The 23,395-nt window shown below is 34.3% G+C and overlaps 2 protein-coding genes across 12 annotated transcripts in view; one reads left to right on the forward strand and one right to left on the reverse strand.

Moving 5' to 3' along the window:
* Itga4 (integrin subunit alpha 4) overlaps positions 1–8,454 on the forward strand; it is a 79,377-nt gene extending 70,923 nt beyond the window's left edge. Inside the window, exons 23-28 of the mRNA XM_005324694.4 lie at positions 405–512; positions 1,410–1,535; positions 2,212–2,331; positions 3,903–4,001; positions 4,364–4,483; positions 4,879–8,454. Of these exons, the coding sequence (XP_005324751.3) occupies positions 405–512; positions 1,410–1,535; positions 2,212–2,331; positions 3,903–4,001; positions 4,364–4,483; positions 4,879–4,977 (672 nt within the window). The 3' untranslated portion in view covers positions 4,978–8,454. The remainder of the gene's footprint in view (positions 1–404; positions 513–1,409; positions 1,536–2,211; positions 2,332–3,902; positions 4,002–4,363; positions 4,484–4,878) is intronic.
* The window catches only part of Cerkl (CERK like autophagy regulator), a 111,902-nt gene continuing 93,903 nt past the window's right edge, over positions 5,397–23,395 (reverse strand). For 2 of the 11 annotated variants that reach the window (XM_078017698.1, XM_078017691.1), the window contains 9 exons: positions 21,456–21,518; positions 19,021–19,095; positions 18,026–18,203; positions 17,891–17,950; positions 17,267–17,292; positions 17,061–17,169; positions 13,845–13,941; positions 8,570–8,745; positions 5,397–7,820 (listed from right to left, as the gene is read on the reverse strand). In XM_078017698.1, the coding sequence (XP_077873824.1) occupies positions 7,739–7,820; positions 8,570–8,745; positions 13,845–13,941; positions 17,061–17,169; positions 17,267–17,292; positions 17,891–17,950; positions 18,026–18,203; positions 19,021–19,095; positions 21,456–21,518 (866 nt within the window). In that variant the 3' untranslated portion in view covers positions 5,397–7,738. The other 9 variants (XM_078017699.1, XM_005324668.5, XM_078017692.1 and 6 more) reach the window with 8 other exon arrangements.

Genomic DNA, 23,395 nt, shown 5'->3' on the forward strand with positions numbered 1-23,395 from the left:
ATCTTGGGAACATCATATATACCCCTTAGCTTTTTCCTTAGCTGGCGAATAGTTGAATGTTGGCCCACTTCACAGGATAGTCATGAGAACCAAGTTGTCATGTTTTTAAAATATATAATGTAGAATGGAAATATATTGATAAGAATATCTCTTAAGACTTTCTACAATAAACCATCAGCCTGGACTTTTTGGGGAGGGGAGGAGGCTAGGAATAGTGAAGAGAGTTTGAAATCACTAAAAACTTTTAAAATTCTCAATATGAATATTCTGTCTATTTGCTATGTGGCTACCAACTACAAACCTTCACAACTGTAAATCTTGCATGGTCACCTCAAAGCTCATTGATTTCTGTTCTTCATTCATGAAAAATATTTTTAAATTGCTTGAAATTTTTTCCTTACCAGGTTATCAACACTGGCATTAGCATGGCTCCAAATGCGAGTGTGGAAATAATGGTACCAAATTCTTTTACTCCTCAAACTGATAAACTGTTCAACATTTTGGATGTCCAGGTAAAAATGTATTCCATCTGACCTTTTTGAGGTGTCTTAAATATTTAAAAGATGCAAACCACACCTTTTTTTCTAAGTCATTTTGCTAAGATGAAGATTTCTGTTCTCTTATAGGCACAACTATACATTCACCATGCATTGAATATACTTTGAACATTATACACTGCTTTAGAACTATAGAATAGCAGCAAAATCTTTGGGTTTGACCTACAAATTAATATAACCTTTCCCCCATCTTTATTGAGTAACTATTTGAGGATGCATTCTTTGTGGTGTGGACCTGTGGAAGAAATTTAGTTAGTAGAATTTTCTATAAAGGTTGAAGCCAACTGTTGGAAAATCAAAAACAGAGCCTTCCATAGGAAGCAATATTTACATCACTACTTTTGAAGCACACACCTGTAATCCCAGCAACTTGGAAGACAGGAAGGAGGATCACAAGTTCAAGGCCAGCCTTAGCAACCTAGTGAAGCCGTAAGCAATTTAGTGATACCCTGTATTAAAAAGTAAAAAAGGGCTGGGGATGTGACTCAGTGTTTAAACACTATTGGGTTAAATACCCAGTATCCCCCCCCCAAAAAAAAAAAACAGATTTAGATAGTTCATGCTATTGTTTCATGTATAATTTTTAAAGGTCTTTTTTTTTCCACTTCTCATATTTCTATAGGTTAAGGCCATTTTGATCAACTTAGGACCTATCCAACTTTCCATAAGTTTTCTGAGTTTTTGTATGTGCTTTTGCCACAGATCCTCTCTCCCAAATAATTCTGTCAAAACTATTTTTACAATTTCAGATGTACTTAATATATTTTAGAAAGGAAAGCAATTTGAACTATTATAACCACATTTTATTCCTTCCAAAGTGAAAGATAATTTCCTTGCTTTCTATGTTTGCAGACAACTATTGGACAATGCCATTTTAAAAATTATGAAAGACAGTGTGTATCAGAGCTGCAAAAGGGTACACTGGAGACCTTGAGGGGCATATTCAAATTCTTGTCGAAGACTGAAAAGAGGCTGTTGGTAAGTTTGTTCTTCAGGGTGTAGATTTTGCTCCCCAACAGAAGTGAAACACTTAAAACCAGTCAATGGCTGTGAGCTGTCATCCGAGTGGGAGCAGAGGGTCCAACTTTAAGTAATAATCTTGCATATAAGGTACAGGCATGATTTGGAGGGGTGAGGAAATATGATTTGGAAGGGGGAGGCAGATTCATTGATAAATAGAAACCATACAGTCTCATTATCTGCCAGGCAGATATTATTCTAATCTACTCAGGACGCCAAATCACCCAGAAGTCTTGTGGCACAAGATTTTCATGCTTTTCATCTTAGTTAATGAAAAGAAACTGGGAAGAAATCATCACCTTCAAATGATCTAGGTTTTACAACAAACGTAGAACATGTAACTTAGCAAGACTCTGGTTAGGCATCGTTTTTTCCATCCTTTTTCAGAAGAATGTTACTAACAAAGATGAGAACACATGCACCAATGTTAACACTGTATTTCTGTTGTAATTTACAAAACAAACATTTTTACTTTATTTAAAGCAAAGTAAGTTTCTTAGTGCCCCAGAGAAAGCAGATGTTTAATTCCGTGTTTACAGAAGGATAGTTTTCTAAATGCCACTAAAGGGATATTTAATTTTATAAAAAATATTTACACAGTCTTTTAAATGTTGAAAATTTTATTCTTTTCAAGTACTGCATGAAAGCTGATCCACACTGTTTAAATTTCTTATGCCATTTTGGAAAAATGGAAAGTGGAAAAGAAGCCAGTGTTCACATCCAGTTGGAAGGCCGGCCATCCATTTTGGAAATGGTAAGTTCCATGTTGAATTTACAAATCCAATCATCTTATAGAAGCAGGATCATATGAAGGCTGTCAACGAATTAAGGCATAAATATTTTGGAATATCTCAATTTTTATTTACCATTCAAGCTGTCTAAAACCATGGAATGACTAGAAGGTTTAGTTTAGAAAATGTATAGACCTGCCTATGAACCTTTATTGACTATCTTAATATTTCATATAACCTTAAATTATGCTTAAAAATCTCATAAAAATTAAGATTTTCATAGAATCAAACATCAAAATTTCCACAACAAAAACAATGAATTTTGAGAAGTTGAATTACATACATCTTAGACTATTTCCTGTTGAGGTGTGTATTTTCATGAAGAATACTTAGATGTAAAACTAGTTTTTTTCAGTTTCATCATTTTTTCAACATCTCTAATCTCAGATTAGAGATTTTTTAAATATATATTTTTTAATTTTTTAAAATCTTCGTTTAAAGATTTTTTTAAAATGATACTTGGGATTGAACCCTGGGTTGCTTTATTTATTATTGAGCTACATCCCCAGGCCAAATGAGATGATTTTTATTCATACTTACAGTATTGCATATAGTAAGCCAAAGGTAATAACAGCTCTTATGTGTTAACTGGAATTTCTGAAATTACCACATAGCGGTCAAGAAGAGGACACATCAAGAAAATGTCCATTTTAGTTTCAATTTTGCTAAAATGTCATAGGACCATCAGCAAGTCTTTTAACCATGTCTAGGTTTCTCAATAGTAGGCACTATTGGCATTTTGAACCATAGGGGGGTTATCCTGTGCACTGTAGGGTATTTAATAGCATCCTCAGCTGCAATACAGTAACAGATGCCCATAGTACCACTACTCATGTTCTGATGGTCAAAGATGTCTCCAGACATTGCTGACTCTTCCCTAAGGGACAAAATCCTCCCTTATTAAAAATCACTGGTTCTAGATGATTTTATTTCTAGTTTGAAAGTGTAAAGTAACCTTTACATAGCAGTTTGTAGCTTTTGAGGGTCATAGACCTCTTTAATATTCTCAGCACACATGAAAATACCTCTGAATCTAGAAGGTTCATCCAGAGATCCCCAATCTATGAAATCTGGGTTATATAGTACCTGCTTTAGATACTAAAGTTCCTCCACAGATTAAAATTATAATGAAATTAATATAAATTAAGATTAATATAATTTTATAGCAGTAGTCCAAATATATTTCATTCAGAAAAAAATTTCCAAAAAAATGTTAGTTTGAGGAAATGTTTATTAGGTGAAAAAAGTCTTGTTTGTGGCTAAAAATCTAATCTCTGAAAAATTACATTAATAACGAACTGCTGACAGTCTAACAAATACTATCTCAGTCAAGTTATCTGTAGCACAGCCATACTTACCAAAAGTATTTCAAATGATGCCATATGATTGCAAGTTTAGAATTAAAGGGAAGCACTGCAATTAATTACAATTAAATTCGAGAAGACAAACTGTGGAAATATCTAGATAGTAAAGACCATGAGAAATTAATGTCTTGAAATAAAACAGGTGATGATGACTACTTTTTTAAAAACAGGATGCAACGTCAGCACTCAAATTTGAAATAAGAGCAACAGCCTTTGCAGAACCACATCCAAGAGTTATTGAGCTAAACAAGGATGAGAATGTTGCACATGTAAGTTACTCTTTTAATTGGTCCACTGCAGTTAGGGTGTTCATAATCCCTTTTGCATAGCTGAGTCAGGAAATCAATGTGTCATAGAGGACCTGGGACATTTCATTGAGAGGTGGCATTTTAGACTGCTGTCAGGAGGAAATGACTGAGAGCTCTTTAGGGAATGAATCAGGTAGCAGTTAGAACAGGATGAACTGGAGGAAGAGTCACAAAGCCCATTTCATTCACTGTTCCCGCTAGTGTACCTAGGGTTGTGTGGATCCCGCAAGAGAATGGGGTGGCTAGTTTTAATTATTGTAGGTGGTTGGAAGGAGTTTCAAAGTTCCTAACTAGTGTTTCTTTATTTTGCTTAATTCACATAGGTTCTACTAGAAGGAGTACATCATCAAATACCCAAACGTCATTTCACAATAGTGATTATTTCAACTAGTTTGCTACTTGGACTTATTGTACTTTTATTGATTTCATATGTTATGTGGAAGGTAGGTCTTTAAAAATGCTATTTTTTCAAAGCCAGTATCTCCCAAGTTGTTTTTTTTTTTTTTTACTATACAGTGTATATATTCTTTATTTTAAAAAATGTTCAGAACTAATATTATAGTTTGGATACAGAACTAGTACACTAGTTCTGAACATTTTTTTAAATAAAGACTTGTAAAACATTGTACATTATGTTGAATATCAACTGGGGGGAGGGTCTGAGGAGTCCTGTACTAACAGCAAAAATGCTTCCGTAAACCAATATTTTTAACGAATTTTTACTGATTTTATCTGGTAAAAGCCCTCATGTAGAGTGACCTGGGACACAGTTTAAGAGTACTGGTGTTGACTGAGTATAGCATGTTCATAACTATTCACAATTATTTAATTTTTTCAGGCTGGCTTCTTTAAAAGACAATACAAATCTATCCTACAAGAAGAAAACAGAAGAGATAGTTGGAGTTATGTCAACAGTAAAAGCAATGATGGTGATTAAAAACAGATTACAAGAAGACATGAATTTTTCTCAGATTCTTCCATATACTCCTTTGCTTTGGACCTGAATTCTGTCTTAATTGGAGGGAATAATTCAAGCAGTGATCACTGAAAGAGAATAACTGCAAAGGCAATACTTAATAGCTGAAAGGTCAACTTTAGATATAATGAGTAGAAAAACACTACAGCCTTTGAATTATTCAAAAAAAAAAAACTAAACCCTTGCAGATATATTAAGTACATCTGAATTGAATCATCTTGAACTTCATATGTGCTCACTTTGGCCAAGAAAATCCACTGAATGGGCATTGGTTCATTTCAAATACATCTTTGAGATGTATATGAAGCATATTTTTAAAAATAATTTAGAATTTTAAAGCAGTGTCCCTGAATCTTTTAATGAATGAAAGAGGAAGACCATTACTTCAAAGCATGTTTTATTTTTAAAGATCTGCATTTGTAACACATTTTGTATGGCAACTGTTTTACTCCAAAATGATACACTGGTTTCAACTTAATGGACTGACTTGTGGAGAATTATACAGCTACGGATTTTCCCCCCTGTATATATACATTTTTTTAAAGAATATAAACTTTGCTATAGGTATAAATCCACTAGCCTCCTATAATACACTTGTCAAGAGTACCCAGGAGTAAATTTTTTTTAAATCTTCAAACTTTTTTGTTTATAAAACTATTCAAATATTCTAATTTATATTCTGAAACAGATTGTAAATGTTGCACTTTAGCTGCTATACACTGATATAAGAAATATGAAAACTGTGCCTCCATAGTGATTTATAAAAGCTGTTCCAGGAATGATTTGGAGGCTAACATTTCATCTGTTGGGTACTGTATTAAATAGTCACTGTCCCAAATTAAGCAAACATTTGCCTGGTTGTAATATTTCATTACTCTTTTGGAATATGTTCTTATCAGATCTATAACAGCATTCACTTCTCCAGGGAAATGGAGGAACAAAATTCATAGTTCACTGAATATTTCCATACAGTGAACATTAATAATGTTTAAAGTTTGTTGATATTAAGATCTATTTTAAAATGAAATAGCTTTCTGAATTTTAAATATTTATTTTCATGCCTGTGATCTAGATGCTGGTGACTTTGGAATATGATTTCATCTGGATCTCTTTATGTGTATAAGAAACCTGTGGCCAACTTTTGAACATCTGTTCTAGGAAGCAATCAAGTAGATAAATAAGAAAACAGTCTTTACTGTGGGAAATACTGCTTTGCATAAGGGCTCTGCTGCCAGCTGTTCCATTCCTCAGATTTTCTGATTCATGGAAGTTACTTATTCACAAGCCTGAGACTGGTGGCTGGAGAATGAGAAATGTACTGTGATTTGCCAAGGCATTTATTTGAGCAAAGTTGAACACAAAATCTCCTTAACTGTGTACAAGCAAAACTAAAATGTATATATTTTAAGAGCGCTTTTTGTCAAAAAGACATTTTTATGCTTTTATCATCATTATAAAAAGCCAAGTAATATTCTACCCAACTATCCCACTCCTCGGTCTATACCCAAAGGATTTAAAATTAGCATACCATAGTGACACGGCCACATCAATGTTTGTAGCAGCTCGACTATGAACCAACCTAGATGACCTTCAACAGACTAAGGGATAAAGAAACTGTGGTACATATATATAATGGAATATTACTCAGCATTAAAAGAGAATAAAATCATGGCATTTGAAGGTAAATGGTTGGAGTTGGAGAATACCAAGCTCAGTGAAGTAAACCAATCCCAAAACACCAAAGGCCAAATGTTCTTTCTGATAAGTGGATGCTGATTCTTAATGGGCAGGAGGGGTGTGGAAGAATGGAGGAACTTTGGGCAAAGGGGAGGGAGGGCAGGAGGCATGGGGGCAGGAATGATGGTGGAATGAGATGAACATTACCCTAGCACATGTATGACTGCACATATGGTGCAATTTTACATCATGTACAATCAGAGAAATGAAAAGTTGTGCTCCATTTGTGTACAATGAATTGAAATGCATTCTGCTATCACGTATAATTAATTAAACTAATTTTTAAAAAGCCAAATAACTCTTTTAGAAATATGTCTAGGATCACTCCCTCATGAAAAAAGTCAAGCACTAATTTAGAACTGTCTTCTCAAGAATGGTCTCTAAAGAAACTACATTGGAAATCAAGAGCTATGATTTCTGGACCCATGCATCTCAGGTAACACAGCTACCAATTAGGCTTTTGCATAATTCTAAATAAAATGTTATCAACTTTGAGTTTACCTATATGATGAATTTATAAATCCCACCACTTAACAACATTTTCTCAAAGATGGGATTATTCTTTTTTGGCAGACAGGCTAAGTATTGGAAAGATTTTCAAAAAACATGGTTCTGTTTCTGGTTACACAACTAAATGTGTCATTTTGGAATTTAACTTCTCTAAATTTGTTGCCTCATTCATAAAATCAGGGAAGTACATGATGGATTCAAATCTTGTAAAATAAGAGAGTCCAAATGAATTATCTTGATTAAATATTGATATCATAAAGGTTAAACGTATGAAATGTTTCAGTTCCAATAAACACCTATACAAACCAGAATTTAAATTGTTTTTGATATTTCATATTTTCATCTTGATTTTCAAAAACCTAGAAGCTTTTTAATATCAAAAATAGCAATTTTACTTTTAAAATATTTTCTTAAGATATCTGTTTAAAGAATGAGCAAATTCCTTCATATTAAAATTCTAGTTTGCACATTTCTTTTATAAGCAATTACATGTTACTTGGAAATCATTCACTTCTTCCAGGCTTCCTCCATAAAGACTGATAAGTCTTGGATGTAATCTGTAAAGAATATACATAACTTATTATTTCATCAACCTTTGATTTCAAACACATACATAATGAGTATGGTACATAGTAATACCACCTACAAATTTCTAATGGCAGAGATGCAAACTTAGAGTGCCTCAAAGAACACTGGTAACTATTCCAAAGCCACCTAGACTAATGTGCTCCATATTGTTTCTGTGGAGCAGTCTGTTGTCCTTCTAGCAACAATACATCTAGTAGGTGCTCCTACACACTTCTGCCCATTAAAACATAACACTTAACCAAGAATTAGCTTGTATATTCCTAAATCTGTTTGTATCATTTGCTCTCCTCATGTACCAATATGTAAAAGTGTTCTGTAAAATATGTTGAATATTTTGTAAAGACTTGATAAAAGCAAACTCCTGAACAAGGTGCAATGGTATTAAAAATGGCTGAAACTGAAGACTATACACCATTCAGATGACTTCACAAAACCTTGAGATCTTGAACCATTTTTTAAAAATCTATAAAAGTTATAGACACATTAACTGTGGAGTTTATGCAGAATAATTTGGAATGCCAACATAGAACCCCAACTAAAAAATTGCCATTGCACTATGTAAGAGTTGCTGAATAAATATGAAGTTATACTTTTCTATTGAAAGTTGTGTATGTGTCATTTTTTCCTTCCTTGCTTGACTTTTTGAAATAATGCTTACCTGCAGTACTAATGTTGGGTCTACTGGTGACATACAAAACAGTGAAATAGTTAGGCTTACCTGACATGGACCTCAGATGCAACTTCCATTAAGTCCCCATCTACATTCCAAGGAAAACTGTTTTCTAAAGTAGCTTCATGCGGTCTATCCTCCTCTGGGCTGTAGCCACTAGTGGTGTTCCTTGGATGAACTTTTACTTCTAAAACAGTATAAGTCTCAACAAATGGAAAATTGAACTAAATAAAACAAATGCAAATAATCATGATATTGGCTTTATCTCTAACTGCTACTGCAAATGAAGAAGGTCTACTGTGTCTCCTCTCACAGGTAAAAATGATGCAAGATAATATTTTTACAGATTTGAAACTACCACCAGGGATCCTCAGTTTTGTTTTTTGTTTTGTTTGAAGGAGTCTTTTTCCTGAAGCTGGTTTGACTATTAGGTCTATTGTATAGACCTTGTATGACAAATAGTTCCTATCTATGAAAAATTGCACATAATATTGTATATCTTCCAATAAAAGATTGGATTAATATATACCTGTTGATACCAAAGAGTTTTATAATCCATTGACTTATTAACTTGGAGTTCAGCTGGGGTGAGTCAAACTCCAATGATGAAGCTTCATACTTAGAATTATGAAATAAAATATGAAGTATATATTTCTTCAAAGAGCCAACACAATCTGACTTTCACAGGTGTTACCCTGCCTCCTTCCCACTCTAAAAATAACACCAGTTTTAAGAAAACTGATTACTGACCACTTGAGAATGTTACAAGGTAACCTTCAACCTGCAACTTTTCTTCTTTGCTTAAGGAAGCTATAAGGAAAAAAAATATGTATTCTCTGAAATAATTAAGAGCCAAATAATTTCAAGAGAACTACAAAATGCTCATTTTAGTTTTCAGACAAATGGCAGGAAATTTATCCCTAATAGATTATCTTCATAGTTTCCCCCTTATTCCACATATAAACCTCAATGAAGCAGAGTTTTAAAAGGCAATAAAAAAACTAATATCTTCCACAACATTGTTATATATGTCAAAAAGCAAGATCTAACAGATTGTGCAGTTCATATTGTACAATAAGGAAGCATCAGCTATTCTGATAGAGGTGGAGTGAGAGGCTCCGAGGGGCTTGTTCTCTGTAAGAACTACAGTAGACCTTCCGCATCAGGCAGAAATTACATGACTCATACTTGCAGAGATTTCTACATAATCACTTATTTTAAGGATTATGTGATTTAAATGAGTCATCTATATAACTGGCTGTTATTGGCTAAATTACACCCACCCCCCAAATATCAAGTTCTAATCCCAGTAATTATGCATGTCACCTTACTTGGAAGTAGTGTCCTCAATTAAAGGTGAAGCCATTAGGGTTTGTCCTAACCCTACATGACTGATGTTCTTAAAGAACACCACGTGATGACAGGCAGGAGTGATCAAGCTGTAAGTTATGAAATGCCAAGAACTGAATCCACCGCCAGTAAGTCTATGATCTTAAATCATCACACCTCTCAGAATGAAGCACCAGTCATCCATTCAAATTTATTAATGATGAAGCCACAGACATTGTTAAACGGGACTTCAGGAAGCCAACAGTATGATGTGTGAGGTGTGTTTTGAAGTGAAGGGGAGAAGAGAATCCATCAAAATTATACAGAGAAGTGCTACGACAGTGAGATCATGGAGCTCAGAAAGACAAGAGGCCAGGAGGCTCTGCATGTGAGGAAAGCTTCCCATGTGAGCTGAGAACACAGAAGACTTAGCCCTGGAGGAGAGGGAAAGGAGCTCTGGAGAGAGGAAATAATATTTACAAAAGCACAGAGAGATGCACATACCCCCAGGAAAGACCACAGGAGGACACAGTGAGAAGGTAGCCATGTGCAAGCTAAAACACAGCCTCTCAGGAAACTAAACCTGCTGACACCTTGAGTTTCTAGGCTCCAGAACTGTGAAACAGAATTTTGTTATTGTTTAAACCGCCTATTCTATGTGTTGTGATAGTCCTAGAAAACTAACACAATGACCAAGACACAGGGAATCTGGTGGCGGATGGGAGAGAGGTTGTTACACAGGCAGGGGCTAAAATACAAAGGGCCATGTACTCCATACTGAGAGAATTAGACCTCAGCCTGATGACAAGGAGAAGCAGAAGAGAAATCCAATGTGTTTCAGAAAACTGCTTCTCGAAGGAAGTACAGAAAATCAGACCAGAGAAACAAAACAAGGAGGCCAACAGGAGCAAGAAGGGATTAGATTTAAATTCAAATGAAGGAAAAATTTCAAGATGAGATCCAACAGAAGTAGTTGATGGGAGATTGTGAGGAAGGAGTGAAAGAGGAGTCCAGAGTAACTTCAGGGTGGGTGGCAGGGGTGCCTCTGACCTGCACAGGGAATATGGAAGGAGTGGCTAGAGGAAAGTGATAAGGTCAGCTATGGACATGGGGACTCAGGATGCTGTGGGTTCCATAATCATTGCAGCACACAGAAGGCATAGGGGCTCTGCTGATCAGAAGACAGGACCCTTGGGAGACATGATGCACAGATGAGCACTTCAAACAGCAGGGAGCAAGGAAATCACCCAGAAGAGGGTATCCTGAGATGTCAAGAGGGCTGCAAGTATATCCTGAGGAAGCACTAACACTTAAGGGTGTTAAATTACCCCAAATGATAAAAAAAAATGAGAAATGGGGGAACTTTGATAAGGGGGTCAGCAATAGGATGGAGTTGAAAGGACTTAGGTTATTTTACTCTATAAAGATGGGGAAAGCAAAAGTGTTTCTCAATCTGTTCCACAACAGATTATATAGTAAAATTCACTTGTTTAACCTGGTAAATAGAGTTCAGGGAACCAGATGTTGCTCTCCTTAGACAGAAGAACCATGTTTTTCCTTCCTAAAGACCAGCATTACTATTAATTATACAACAGATTATATAAACCCACATTCATCTAGTCTTTATAATCTTATGTAATTTACATTTTTTGGAAAATGTGACTATGAAGGAGAGAGACCAAATACACATGCACACACACACTCCCAAAGTTAGTATGATATGTATCGATAACTTTTAACAATATATCAAACTAACATTGACAGCAGTTGCCTTGGGAAGCATTCAATTTAATTTTCCTGTATACCATTATATAAGACATTTTGGAATTTCTTTGCAAAAAATTATAGAGCAATATCATAAACTTTAATTTCTGGAAATAGCAATGTGAATCAGTTAAATCTAATAAAACACACAGGCCGTAATTTCTTCCTTCTTAAAAAAAATCACTGGCTGAGTACATGGAAAAATACATTATATCTTGCATAACATAATCTCATTTAAAAACATTTTCCTACTGATATAGAACTATTTTCATTATATTCTGTATATCTTATTCTTTTAGGTAAGCTTTGATTTTGAAATCAGAAGACAGTTATTTTCACTAGAGAAAAAAATATGTCTATAAAAATTGCCTCAGAAATTTGCTCCTTAGGGAATTCTAAAAGAGATCTTCCATACACAATTTATGCAATAGATGCTCCCCTAAAATAGAGCTTCTCAGGTTCTCATTAATAAGTTAATACTCACTTCTCAGGTATTTATTTCATAGAAAAAGATTAGGAAAAAAATCTATACCAAGGTAATAATGTTGATTATCCCTAGAAAAAAGAGATGTTGAATGCTGTTCATTTTGTTTTCTTGTTTCTGTTTTCTGACAAAAAAACAAAAAACAAAAATAAGGAACATGTGCTGCTTTTGGAGTAAGAAAAATAAAGTTGATTTTAATGTTTAAAATTTAGTAAAATCTTTGTGTGAACATGTTTTCATTTCTCTTGATGGAATGAATGGGAGTAAAATTGCCAAGTCATATGGTAAAAGCATTTTGAACTTTTAAAGGAACTGCCCAAGTGTTTCCCATTTCCAAACCCAATGTATCAGTGTTCAAATTGTTCCACATCCTCACTAATCCAGGAATCTTTAGTCTTTTGCAGTTATTCTGAGACATGCGTTATCATATCACCCTGTGGTACTAATTTGCATTTCAGTAATGACTACTGATGTTGAGTATCTTCATGTGCTTAACAACTACTCATATATTTGTTGTTGTTGTTTTGAAATCTACTTAAATCCTTTGCATTCCATACTGTATTATGAATCATAACATCACTTCTTACCACATAAATACAGATAGTTATACTTTGTCAATTTATAACTTAATGATTAAAATAAACAAATAAAATGACGTAATAAATTAAAAATAAGTAAAATTTAAAAATTAGTAAAATCAGAAAATGCATAAATTCCTTTAAAAAAATCATTAAATCCACATTTTTCTCCTAGACACACATATATTACTTAGGCTTACAATCACTTGTCTTATATCTACTTGTCTCCTTTGTCATCTTAGAGATTTATATTTAAGGAAAATGTGATTATGTCTGAATTTCCTAAAATATCCAGTTGGTTACTCAATATGTTTATCAAAAAAAAATAGATAGATGAAAACTCACTGCTTGAGGACTTCCTAAGGAAGTTTGAAATTATGAAGGAAGAACGAGAGCTTCTCAGGATCTCACTAATAAGTGACAATGGCTCTGGTCTGGAAGCAAGATTCAGCAGCCGGTCATTGGCTAGATATACTACATCCCTCCCATCATTTGTTGTTTTTCCACTACATCTAAACATTATTTTATACCTTTAGAATGTACAAGGCTATAGATAGGGTTTTACAGCCACACCTGTGTACTCAAGACTCATACTGGGTCCAAAAATCTGGCAAAAGAATATAGCTACTGTCTCTTCAAAGTTAAACCACTTAAGTGGAAATATATATCTCTATGTGTTCTTGTTTTGAATAAAATAATGTCTGCATAAAAGTTGTGTATTATGAAACATATTTGGAAATCTTTTTTAACCAGTGAACATAGGCATACCTGCAAATAAACGTCAGAAAAATCCAAAGTGCATAACTTTGGAGAGGCTGCTACCATAAAATCAAAACTGCTGATACAACTTCAGATTTCATTACTTTTCACTCTGAAGAACAGCCTGAGTGTGTGATTATATTCTTAATTTGCTTCACTTTTCAATATAACACAATATTTTCTATTTGGAAAAAAATGTATAACCCATATCTCATAAAAGTCAGTTTATATTAACACTGGTGGCTGTTTTTCAAACTCTGGATGAAATGCAGATCGAAGAAAAAAGATTAATGTATTCAGAAGAAAATAAAGCCTTTTTATGAGGCAAGGCTTGGTGTCAACTCTTGAAGCATCTTTTACTCCATGATTAATAGCTTTGCAAATAAATAACAAAAAGAAGGCACCATACCTGATTTTTTATACTGGCATATCTTTTCAGGTGTTTTATAAATTGTGGTCGAGAAGTGTTTCGTGCAATTATAAGAGCCATACTTCCATTGTTTATTCTGAAATTAAACATTTGCATTTGACATTAAGAATTTTATTAAAAGACTTCTTCAGAAGCTACTCCATATCATTTTCTTATAACAAATATACTGTTTACTCAAAATATTGGGCAAGATAGCTTAATCATCACCATATTAAATTTACCTAAAACTCTTAGAGTCATATCTTGCTGTGTTATTGTTTAAAAGATGGAGTTTTTCAAATTAGTTTTACTAAACCATTTGTTTCCTTCTCAGCAAGCTCTTACATCAGGGCTCTTTAAAAAACAAACCATCATGCATCCTATTCACATTATGAAGTCACAATTTAAAATCCACTGTAATTATTTAAAAGATATAAAATAGTTAACATGTACAAATGGTATAACACATAGCTCAACATTTTCTAAAATCTAATGTGTGATTTAAATATTTATTTTATGGGCAGAAGGTCTAAGTGACATAGGAAATGAAATAAATCAAAGTGGTCCTGGGTGGAGGAAATGGAGTGAACAACTGTGCCACACATGTTCAGTTAAATGACTGAGCATTTTAATCTTGCCTAACCCATTCCATCCAATATGATAGACTGGAGATTCAGAGGTGTGATTTAGTGCCAGAACGGCCATGCACAAATGCATTCGCTTAAGAAAGCAATTTGCAGAATCCATGCAAACGACTTCAAGCCTGATTTTAGTGCAAACATGAAGTTCTCCCAAGAATATGAAAAAAAAAAAAAACAGCTCTTTAAGCCTTATGGGAGCTCAGGTTAGAGTTGTAAGTAAGGGACCTTAGAGATTATCTTACTGTTTACTCATTTTATGTAGAAGAAAAAGACCACAAGAGTGTAAATGATGTGCTCAAAGACACAGAGAAAAACAAAATCATCACCAGCCCCAAAGCTCCTAATTGCCAGGGTCCAGTGTCTCTTCTACTTATCATGCCACCTCTTCCCCTTCAGAAACAGCAAAAAAATGTTCAGGGTAGTGTTATTGTACATCTTTGTTTTTCTAATTGTGTCATTTAATAAACATGAGAAGTATTACCTATGTCTGCTTTTCGATATTTACTAGTAATGGAAACATACTCAGTGTGCCTGGCACTGTTCCAAATGTCTCATATATACCAGTGAGTTTACTCTTAGAATATGTAGAAGAAAATTAGTTCCTAACACCAATTTGCACCGAGGTTATTTTGCAGTATATTATATTTTATTGTAAGTGAAGAAAAGCTGAAAGTAGGATCTCTGATTATTCTGAATCATTCAGAAGCTATATCTCTGATATCTCTGGTCACCTGAGGCCCAGTCTAAAGGTCTTCACAAAAACTGGAATGTTTTCCCTATAAGCCACAGAAGAAATCCATAATTAGTCACCCTTCTTTGAAAAGCGATACTGATTAAACTAGGAGAGTCAGCATTGGATTCCCAGGAAAGCTGAACATTTATGGAGTTGCTTTGAAAGAGGTTATGAATCAATTGCTCCCCGAACAGCAGGACTACCTCCCCTGGAAGTCCTTGAACAAGCAGGGTTAGAAAAACACTGTCTCAAGGACTGCGGGATGCAGCTTCTGGGCCAGCTAGCCACATCTTCATGTCTAGCAGAGGAAACTGCCATTCGGGAAGTATACAACTGTCTAGGATTTCTGAGGATGTGGAAAGGAAACAACCAGGCTCCATTTCCAAATCACACAAGCTTCAAAAACCCTCCTTCCAACTTTCTGCACCAGACATGCTTAATGTGAACCTTGCCATCTGGGTATTTATTATTAATGCTGTTAGTTTCTCTCTCTTTTTTTTTTTCCTTTATCTTTGGTTACATGTTTATTACCTTTATAGCAATTACCAAGGAAGAATTTTAAAATCACTCCCTTTTCTAGATATTAATTTTTCTGGTTAAATATTTTGCAGGGAAGTTAAAACTAATAATCATTAATATGTTATAAACTGCCAAAGTACAGAAGTCATCCTTTTATTCCACTTACAGAGAAAATCTAGAGTTGATGTTGTTACAGTTTGGATGTGAAATGTCTCTCAGAGCCTCCTGTGTCCAAGGCTTGATTCTTAATTCAGCAATGTTCAGAGGCTTTTGAGAAATGACTGGATCACCAGAGCTCTGATTTCATCTATGGATTAATCCATTGATGGGTTCATAATTGAATGGACTACTGGGAGATGGTAGAAAATGTAGATAGTGTGGCCGAGTTAGAGGAAACAGATCACTGGGAGCTCCCCTTGGAAGGGTATGTATTGTTTCCTACTTATCTCTTCTCTCTCTCCTTCCTGGCCACTATGAAGTGAGAGGCTTTTCTCTACTACACATTCTCCACCACAATTCTCTGCCTTACCACAGGCCTACAGGAATGAAGCCAGCTAGCCAGCTGTGGACTGAAATCGTAAGCCAAAATAAATCTTTATCTTTTAAGTTGATTTTCTTAGGTATTTTGTCACAGCAATGAAAAGCTAACAAAACCTTATTTTACAACAGTCATGAACCTTTTTTCTATACAAGATTGGAATGTGGGAGAGATATTTTCATACTCATAATGCACAATGATTCAAAAAATGTGCAAGAGCAACAATTTCTATACTCTATAGATGAAATTTATAAAATGTCTCATCATTTATTTAACTAAAAATGTGTGTAGTGGAATCCTATGCATCATAGTTCACATTAAGTGGAACTGAAATGTTTCCTTTAAAGTTTCAAATGAAAACACATGTGCTATCCTTTTCATGTTAAGGATATTTCTGTTTGCTTTAAGATTGAAAGAGACATTCACAAGAAACATCAGAATGTAATGTTTTCAACAACCAGTAAAAACGTAAATAAGCAAAGGAAATAAGGTAAGCATGAAATAACAAGATGAAGTCAAGAAAACCCAAGGAATATGATTTTAGCCTTAGTGATACTAAAAGGTCAGTGATTATCTGGCAAAATGTCTAGTTCAACAGTTTTTCTCAACCTACTACAGAAAAGTTTGTTATCTGAAAGATAAGAAATCCTTTAGAAACTTTTATGTGCCAAGAGACACTACCTATTAGGCAGTTTCTAGCTAGCCAAAGGTAAACTGGGCATCATGAAAGAAAAAAATGGGTTTATAAAAAGAATATCAAGAACTCAATAAAAATGCTTACTTACCTAGTATTAGGTGCCAAGCCTCTAGGTGCCTCTGAACACAGGCAGGGAATTGCCATAATGCTGACATTCAAGAACTGACCCTGGATAATTTTCCATTGATCATTACAGTCTAAAGGCAATGAACGTGACTAGTTACTTTCCTCACCAGAGCACAATGCCAGTACAGCCTAGCTCAGGTCACAAGGAGGTGCTGCTCTTGGACTTACCAGAGTTGAGTAATCCCTGGGCCCTCCTGAAAGAAAGAGAACAAAACAGAGACAAAACATGTCACACACACACATGCACATGGTACCTATTAGATATGAAGAAATTATAGAACCCATCCTTGTATATATTAAAGATTTTCTTAAATAGTAAGTGAAAATATATGAGCAATTTTGTCCTGCCAACCTGATAATGTGTTAATTCATATAATGGTAGAACAGTATTATAAGAAACAATGATTTTCAATTACTTTCATGAGTAGAGCCCTTCCTCAGTTTGGCTTTGATTAATATTTGTTTTCAATACTAGACTAAAATTCTCATGAGGGTCAAAATTGGGAGTTTTGTTTGGGTTTAGGCTCATGAATATGTCCAAAGTGTCTAGCACGTAGTAGGCACTCAAACAGCTGTTGAATGAATAAATGAATGGATTCGACTGGTTGTATGTGTCCTAAAGACAGAAGCCAAACTATATGCTTACTAGAACGTGCAGGAGTCTGTGATCCTATACTCTTGACTCTTAGTATATAAGAAAATAACCTAAGATAACAAATCTAGTAAATTATTTCAAAATGTTTTATGCTTTAAAGAAGGATACAGATATTATTGCATTGAGTTTTAACTTACATTTTTGGGTCATCCTGAGAGCCATTAAGTGGTAAAAATGATATTTCACAATCCTCTGGCCTAAAATAATAAAATTTATTATTAATAGTCATTGACCCCATGAAACAAAATTCTTGGTTTAAGAAAAATACTTACTCAAGTTTTGCTAGTGCCTTTATTACAGAAAAATCTCTCCGTTGGCTAGGAGACATCCATCGATATTTTTCCGCAAGAGCCAAAGTTCTACCACCAAAACCAAACATGGCTGAAAACCCAAAGCGAAGAAGCTTGCCAGTGGTACTGAAGGAGCAGACATCAACTGGCTGTATGTGCCCTGAGTATTGTATTGAATATTAGTCAGTGAATGAAGTACATGTAGTTATCAAAGCAGCAAACATCAGAGACCACACATTAATTTATCTATGGGATAGTATCTCAAGGTACTGTACACCACAATGAATATCCTTGCTTTCTATTCATCTCTCTTTACCTATAACTACTATAGACATTATTTGTAACTTTTCTAAATTCTAAGTGAAAAACCTAAAGCAGTAAATTTGCCAGCTTATTGTTATTTCATATAAAACATAGCTAAGGAAGTGATGTTGAAGTTGATGCACAAAGTAAACTTAGATTTAACTGTAGTTTTGCATTGCATTTTTCTAAAATAAAATGTTCCAAATTGAGATGATTAATAGACTACAGACATGTTCTGGTTAAAATAATTTTCTTGTAATTTTTTTTATTTTAACATAATCCTAGCCCGAGAGTCTTGATATACTAAAAAAAAAAACAAAAAACAAAAAAAAAACAAACAAAAAACCAAGTTTATGTTATATACTAAAATAATATCCATAGATTCTTCTGGATCTGATTATAAAATTGTGGTTTTGAACATCATTAGTATTTTTTTCTATCAAGATTATAGTAAAGCTTAATTTACTACTCTTTACAAAACAATATATTGAATAAGTAATCCAAATTAGTGAAGCCCTGCCTAATTGACTTCTTGGTTTCAGTCAAACATTTCTCTGATCTCAAAAGACAAAGAACTTGCCATTCCTTAGATACATCTGGCAGAAATAAAACAGTGTTTCTTACATAAATAAAAACTTCCTTATAAAACAAACTTCTTTGGGAAGAATTCTTACCCATTATAATGTGCAAAGTTGCAGTTACTACGTGAGGGACCCCATGAAGAGAATGTGCCAATATGTTAGTAGATCCTGCCAAAGCAATTTTTAAAACATGCACTATCAGTATGGCATATGTTTTAAATTAACATCTGCTCTTATTTTATATAAATGTCACTATGTAATGTTCAGACTAAAATTAATGGAAATTTATAGCATCAGAAAAGTTAATGGAAACATTAATGAAAGTACTGCTTTCCCCTGACTGCATAAATGTGCATCAAATATGTACTGTGTTATTTGTTGAACTTTTAAATGATTTGAAAATGAGCAAACAGTATACAGTTCCTACTTAGTTTTTTTAAAAATGAATATCCATTTTTCTACCCTCTCCCAAATGCTTGCTACTTCAAACCCCCAACTTTAATGAATGGTCTTTAGCTTTTATACCAAAATGAGCACCAACAGCAGAAGGGTTTCTAGAGAGTAGTGACAAATGCATAAATAAATAAAAAAATCCAAATAATAGATAAGACAAAAATTTAATATAAACTTGAATGGGTATTCTCTAAATATATTTAATGAGCCTTAGAGATAAGCTACCACCCAAATGGGACTCCTACCTATTATTTGACCAAAAAAAAAAAAAAAAAGAAAAAAAAGATGTTGTCCTATAAGAAGGAAGTATTTAATTTTGGAATATTTTCTAAGGTATAAAAATCTATATCTGAGGCAATAAGAAATAAATTTCTCATTGTCACAGTTACTAGGATAATTTAAGACTCACAAGGATTTCCCCCCACCAGCCTATAGAAAAAAAAGAGTTCCCCAAATTAGGCCCCTATAACATCTATGTGGGACTGAAATCAGGTACAAAGGCCTATCTCAGGAGGAGAAATACTAACTAGCCTTTCTCATTTCCAAGAGGCTCAAAGGGGTTAAAAGTACTAAAAATAGTGAATTAAGCTACAGATTTTTCTTGCATTAAATAACAGAAAATAAGTCCAATAATAGCTGAGAGTTTCAAAACCACTGGTATGGTGTGCTAATTACTAATTACAAAATTAGTAATTAGCCTGCTCCTGTGTTGGGTTATTGGATGCTTCCCTGTGCAGTCAGACAGGATCCTACTTGTGACACTTGAAACTATATTCTTAAGTGCTCAGTTGGAGAAACTGAGGCATCCACCAAGACATCATTACTATTAATTATTAGGTTTCTATCTAAGCATTAATCATTAAAAACCATATTTCAATTACTAATAACAAATATACATAATTTAGCCAGATCTCTAGTAATGATGCAAAGAAAATTTGCCCTAACCAGTTCTTAGATTGGTTCCAAATGATTCACCAAAAGGCAAACTAGGGTCTTTCTAATCCTTATTATCAAAGTATAGCCCACAGTGAAAGAGAAATGACAACACCCATGTGCTTATTAAAACATTGATGCCCATCAGGAACAACATAAGGATGCCCACTTGAACCCCTTATATTCAAAATAATACTGGAAGTTCTAGCCAGAGCAGTTATTTAAGAGAAAGAAATTACAAACTGGAAAGGAAAAAGTTTAATTGTCACTGTTGCTAGGAACATGATCTTATACATAGAAAACACATAAAGACTTCACCAAAAATCTTAGAAGTAATGAACAAATTTGGTAAAATTTCAGGGTACAAAAAGCAACATACAAAAATCAGTAGTGTTTCTATATGCACTTACAACAAACTATGTGAAAAGAAATAAATAATCCTATTTACAATATCTGCCCTCCAAAAGTACTTAGAAATAAATTAAACCAAGAGAGTGAAAAAACTTTACACTGAAAACTACAAAACACTGATGAAAGAAACTGGAGATGAGACAAATAGATACCTCATGTTCATGAACTGGGAGAATGAATATTGCTGAGATGTCCATACAACCCAAAGCAATTTACAGATTCAAAGTAATCCCTATCGAAATTCTAACAGCTTTTTTTTGAAATAGGAAAAATATATTAAAATTCATATGGAACCACAAAAGACACCAAGTAGCCAAAGTAATATAATGCACCATGAAGATCCATCTCTATTAATGTAAACCTTTGGGGGTTTGGATCCATGTTTTCAAACTTTTTCAGAAGCTTATTGAGATCTGCAAATACTTCCTCCTTTGCTGTGAATTTAGAGGCCGTTCTTTTCCTTCTCGAGCAGTTTCTTTTCTCCTGCCTCTCTTTTCAGCTGCATATTCACTAAGTAATAGGAATTTTTCAGCTCCATTATAATAGTAGGGAACTACCATCATATATTTATAAATATAATGCATGTAATCATGTATATAAAGCATGGTATATATAGCACACTAACTACATACAAGGAAGTAAAAATAAGTCAAGGAAAAAGAAGATTTAAAATGTCTTTAAAATGGGCAAAGATTGGACTGGGGATGTGGCTCAAGTGGTAGCATGCTCGCCTGGCATGGGTGCGGCCCAGGTTCGATCCTCAGCACCACATACAAATAAAGATGTTGTGTCCGCTGAAAAATAGAAAATAAATATTAAAAAAAAATAGGCAAAGATTTAGAATAGTCATTTCTCCAAAGAAGACATACAAATAGCCAAAAGGTATATGAAAAACAAGGTTAAGTATCACTAATCAGAAATGAAATTTAAAACACAATGAGATATCACCTCATACCCATCAGGATGGCTGTTATAAAAAGAAAACAAATGTACAGATGTAAAGAAATTTGAATCTTGTGTACTTTTTATTGGAAATGCAAAATGGTATAGTTGGTATGGAAAATATTATGGAGGTTCCTCAAAAAAAAAACAACAGAGAATAGAACTACTATGTGAATCAGCAATTCCACTACTGGATATTTCATTTCATCAGTATGTCAAAGAGATACTGTTCATTGCAGCATTGTTCACAATAGCCAACATATGGGGTCCACCTAAGTGTCCAGTAATAAAGAAATGGATAAAGAAAGTGGTATAAACATTGCAATGGAATATTATGCAGGCTTTAAAAAGAATAAAATCCTGGACTGGCCTTGTGGCTCAGCGGTAGAGTGCTCATCTAGCATGTGTGAGGCACTGGGTTTGATCCTCAGCACCACATAAAAATAAATAAATAAATGTCCAACTATGGGGGCTGGAGATGTGGCTCAAGCGGTAGCATGCTCGCCTGGCATGCGTGCGGCCCGGGTTCGATCCTCAGCACCACATACAAACAAAAGATGTGTCCACCGAAAAATTTTAAAAAATAAATAAATAAATAAATAAGATGGACACAATATCTTTAAAAAAATGTCCAACTACAACTAAAAATAATATTTAAGACCCAGAGAGAGGCCTGCCCCAGCACCTGCATGGGGAGGCACCAAAGTGTGGCTTTACAGCCCAACATCAGGGTAAATATAGGCTTGAGGCTGTCACTGCCACGAAACTGGAATATTGCTGTTTCTATCAAGGGACAACAATAAGGATCTGGTAAGACGTCACCAAAGTCCCTCTGGGTCTAGCTGCAGCAGAGGTATCTCTACTAGGGGTGCTAACATTTATCCTGTTGCTGAGATAACGGAGTCTTGTGTGGGATTGCCTCTCTCTTGTTTCTCCTACTAATAACCAACTTCTCATGATTACCCTCTCACTAGTCATATAATCTAATACGTCTATATTCTCCCATCCTACCTCATAAACATCTCAGCCAAACCCTCAATACCTCCTTCTACCATTAGAAACTGCAAACAATTACACAGACCTATTGACTATATTGTAGAAGACAACTGAACTCATCATTTCTGATTATAGTGATAAAACTGTAAGTGTTAAAATAGAAGCTAATTGATCTATGGTTGCAGATTGGGTACATTGGATGCTATAATATTGATCTCCCACCTAAAGGTAAGGTATTGGTGACCTGTAGGGACACTATAAGACAATAGGGCAGAAGCTGTCATACCTTGGATCTACACTGCAATAGAGAAAGACACATAGACATCATGGAAAAAAAAAAAGCGAGAAAAGTGCCCCAAACAAACCAAGATACTACAACAATAGAATCCATAGATAGAGCAGTAGGTGAAATGTTAAAGAAGGAGTTCAGAATATACATAACTAAAAAGATTTGGGAATTAAAGAACCACCTAAATGAGCACATACAGGCAAAAACTGATCACTGCAACAAAGAGATAAGAGAGCAAATATAGGTAGCAAAAGAATACTTCAAGAAAGACATAGAGATTCTTAAAAAAAAGAAAAAAAAATCAAATCATTGAAGTGAAAGAAACAATAAGAGAAACCATGAAGAGAATATCCAAGAATTATGGAATACCATCAAAAAAACAAATTTAAAATTTATTGGGATAGTGGAAGGTTCAGAGATTCAAACCAAAGGAATGCACAATTT

Source organism: Ictidomys tridecemlineatus, chromosome 7 (genome assembly GCF_052094955.1).
Source record: "Ictidomys tridecemlineatus isolate mIctTri1 chromosome 7, mIctTri1.hap1, whole genome shotgun sequence".
Taxonomy (NCBI): domain Eukaryota; kingdom Metazoa; phylum Chordata; class Mammalia; order Rodentia; family Sciuridae; genus Ictidomys; species Ictidomys tridecemlineatus.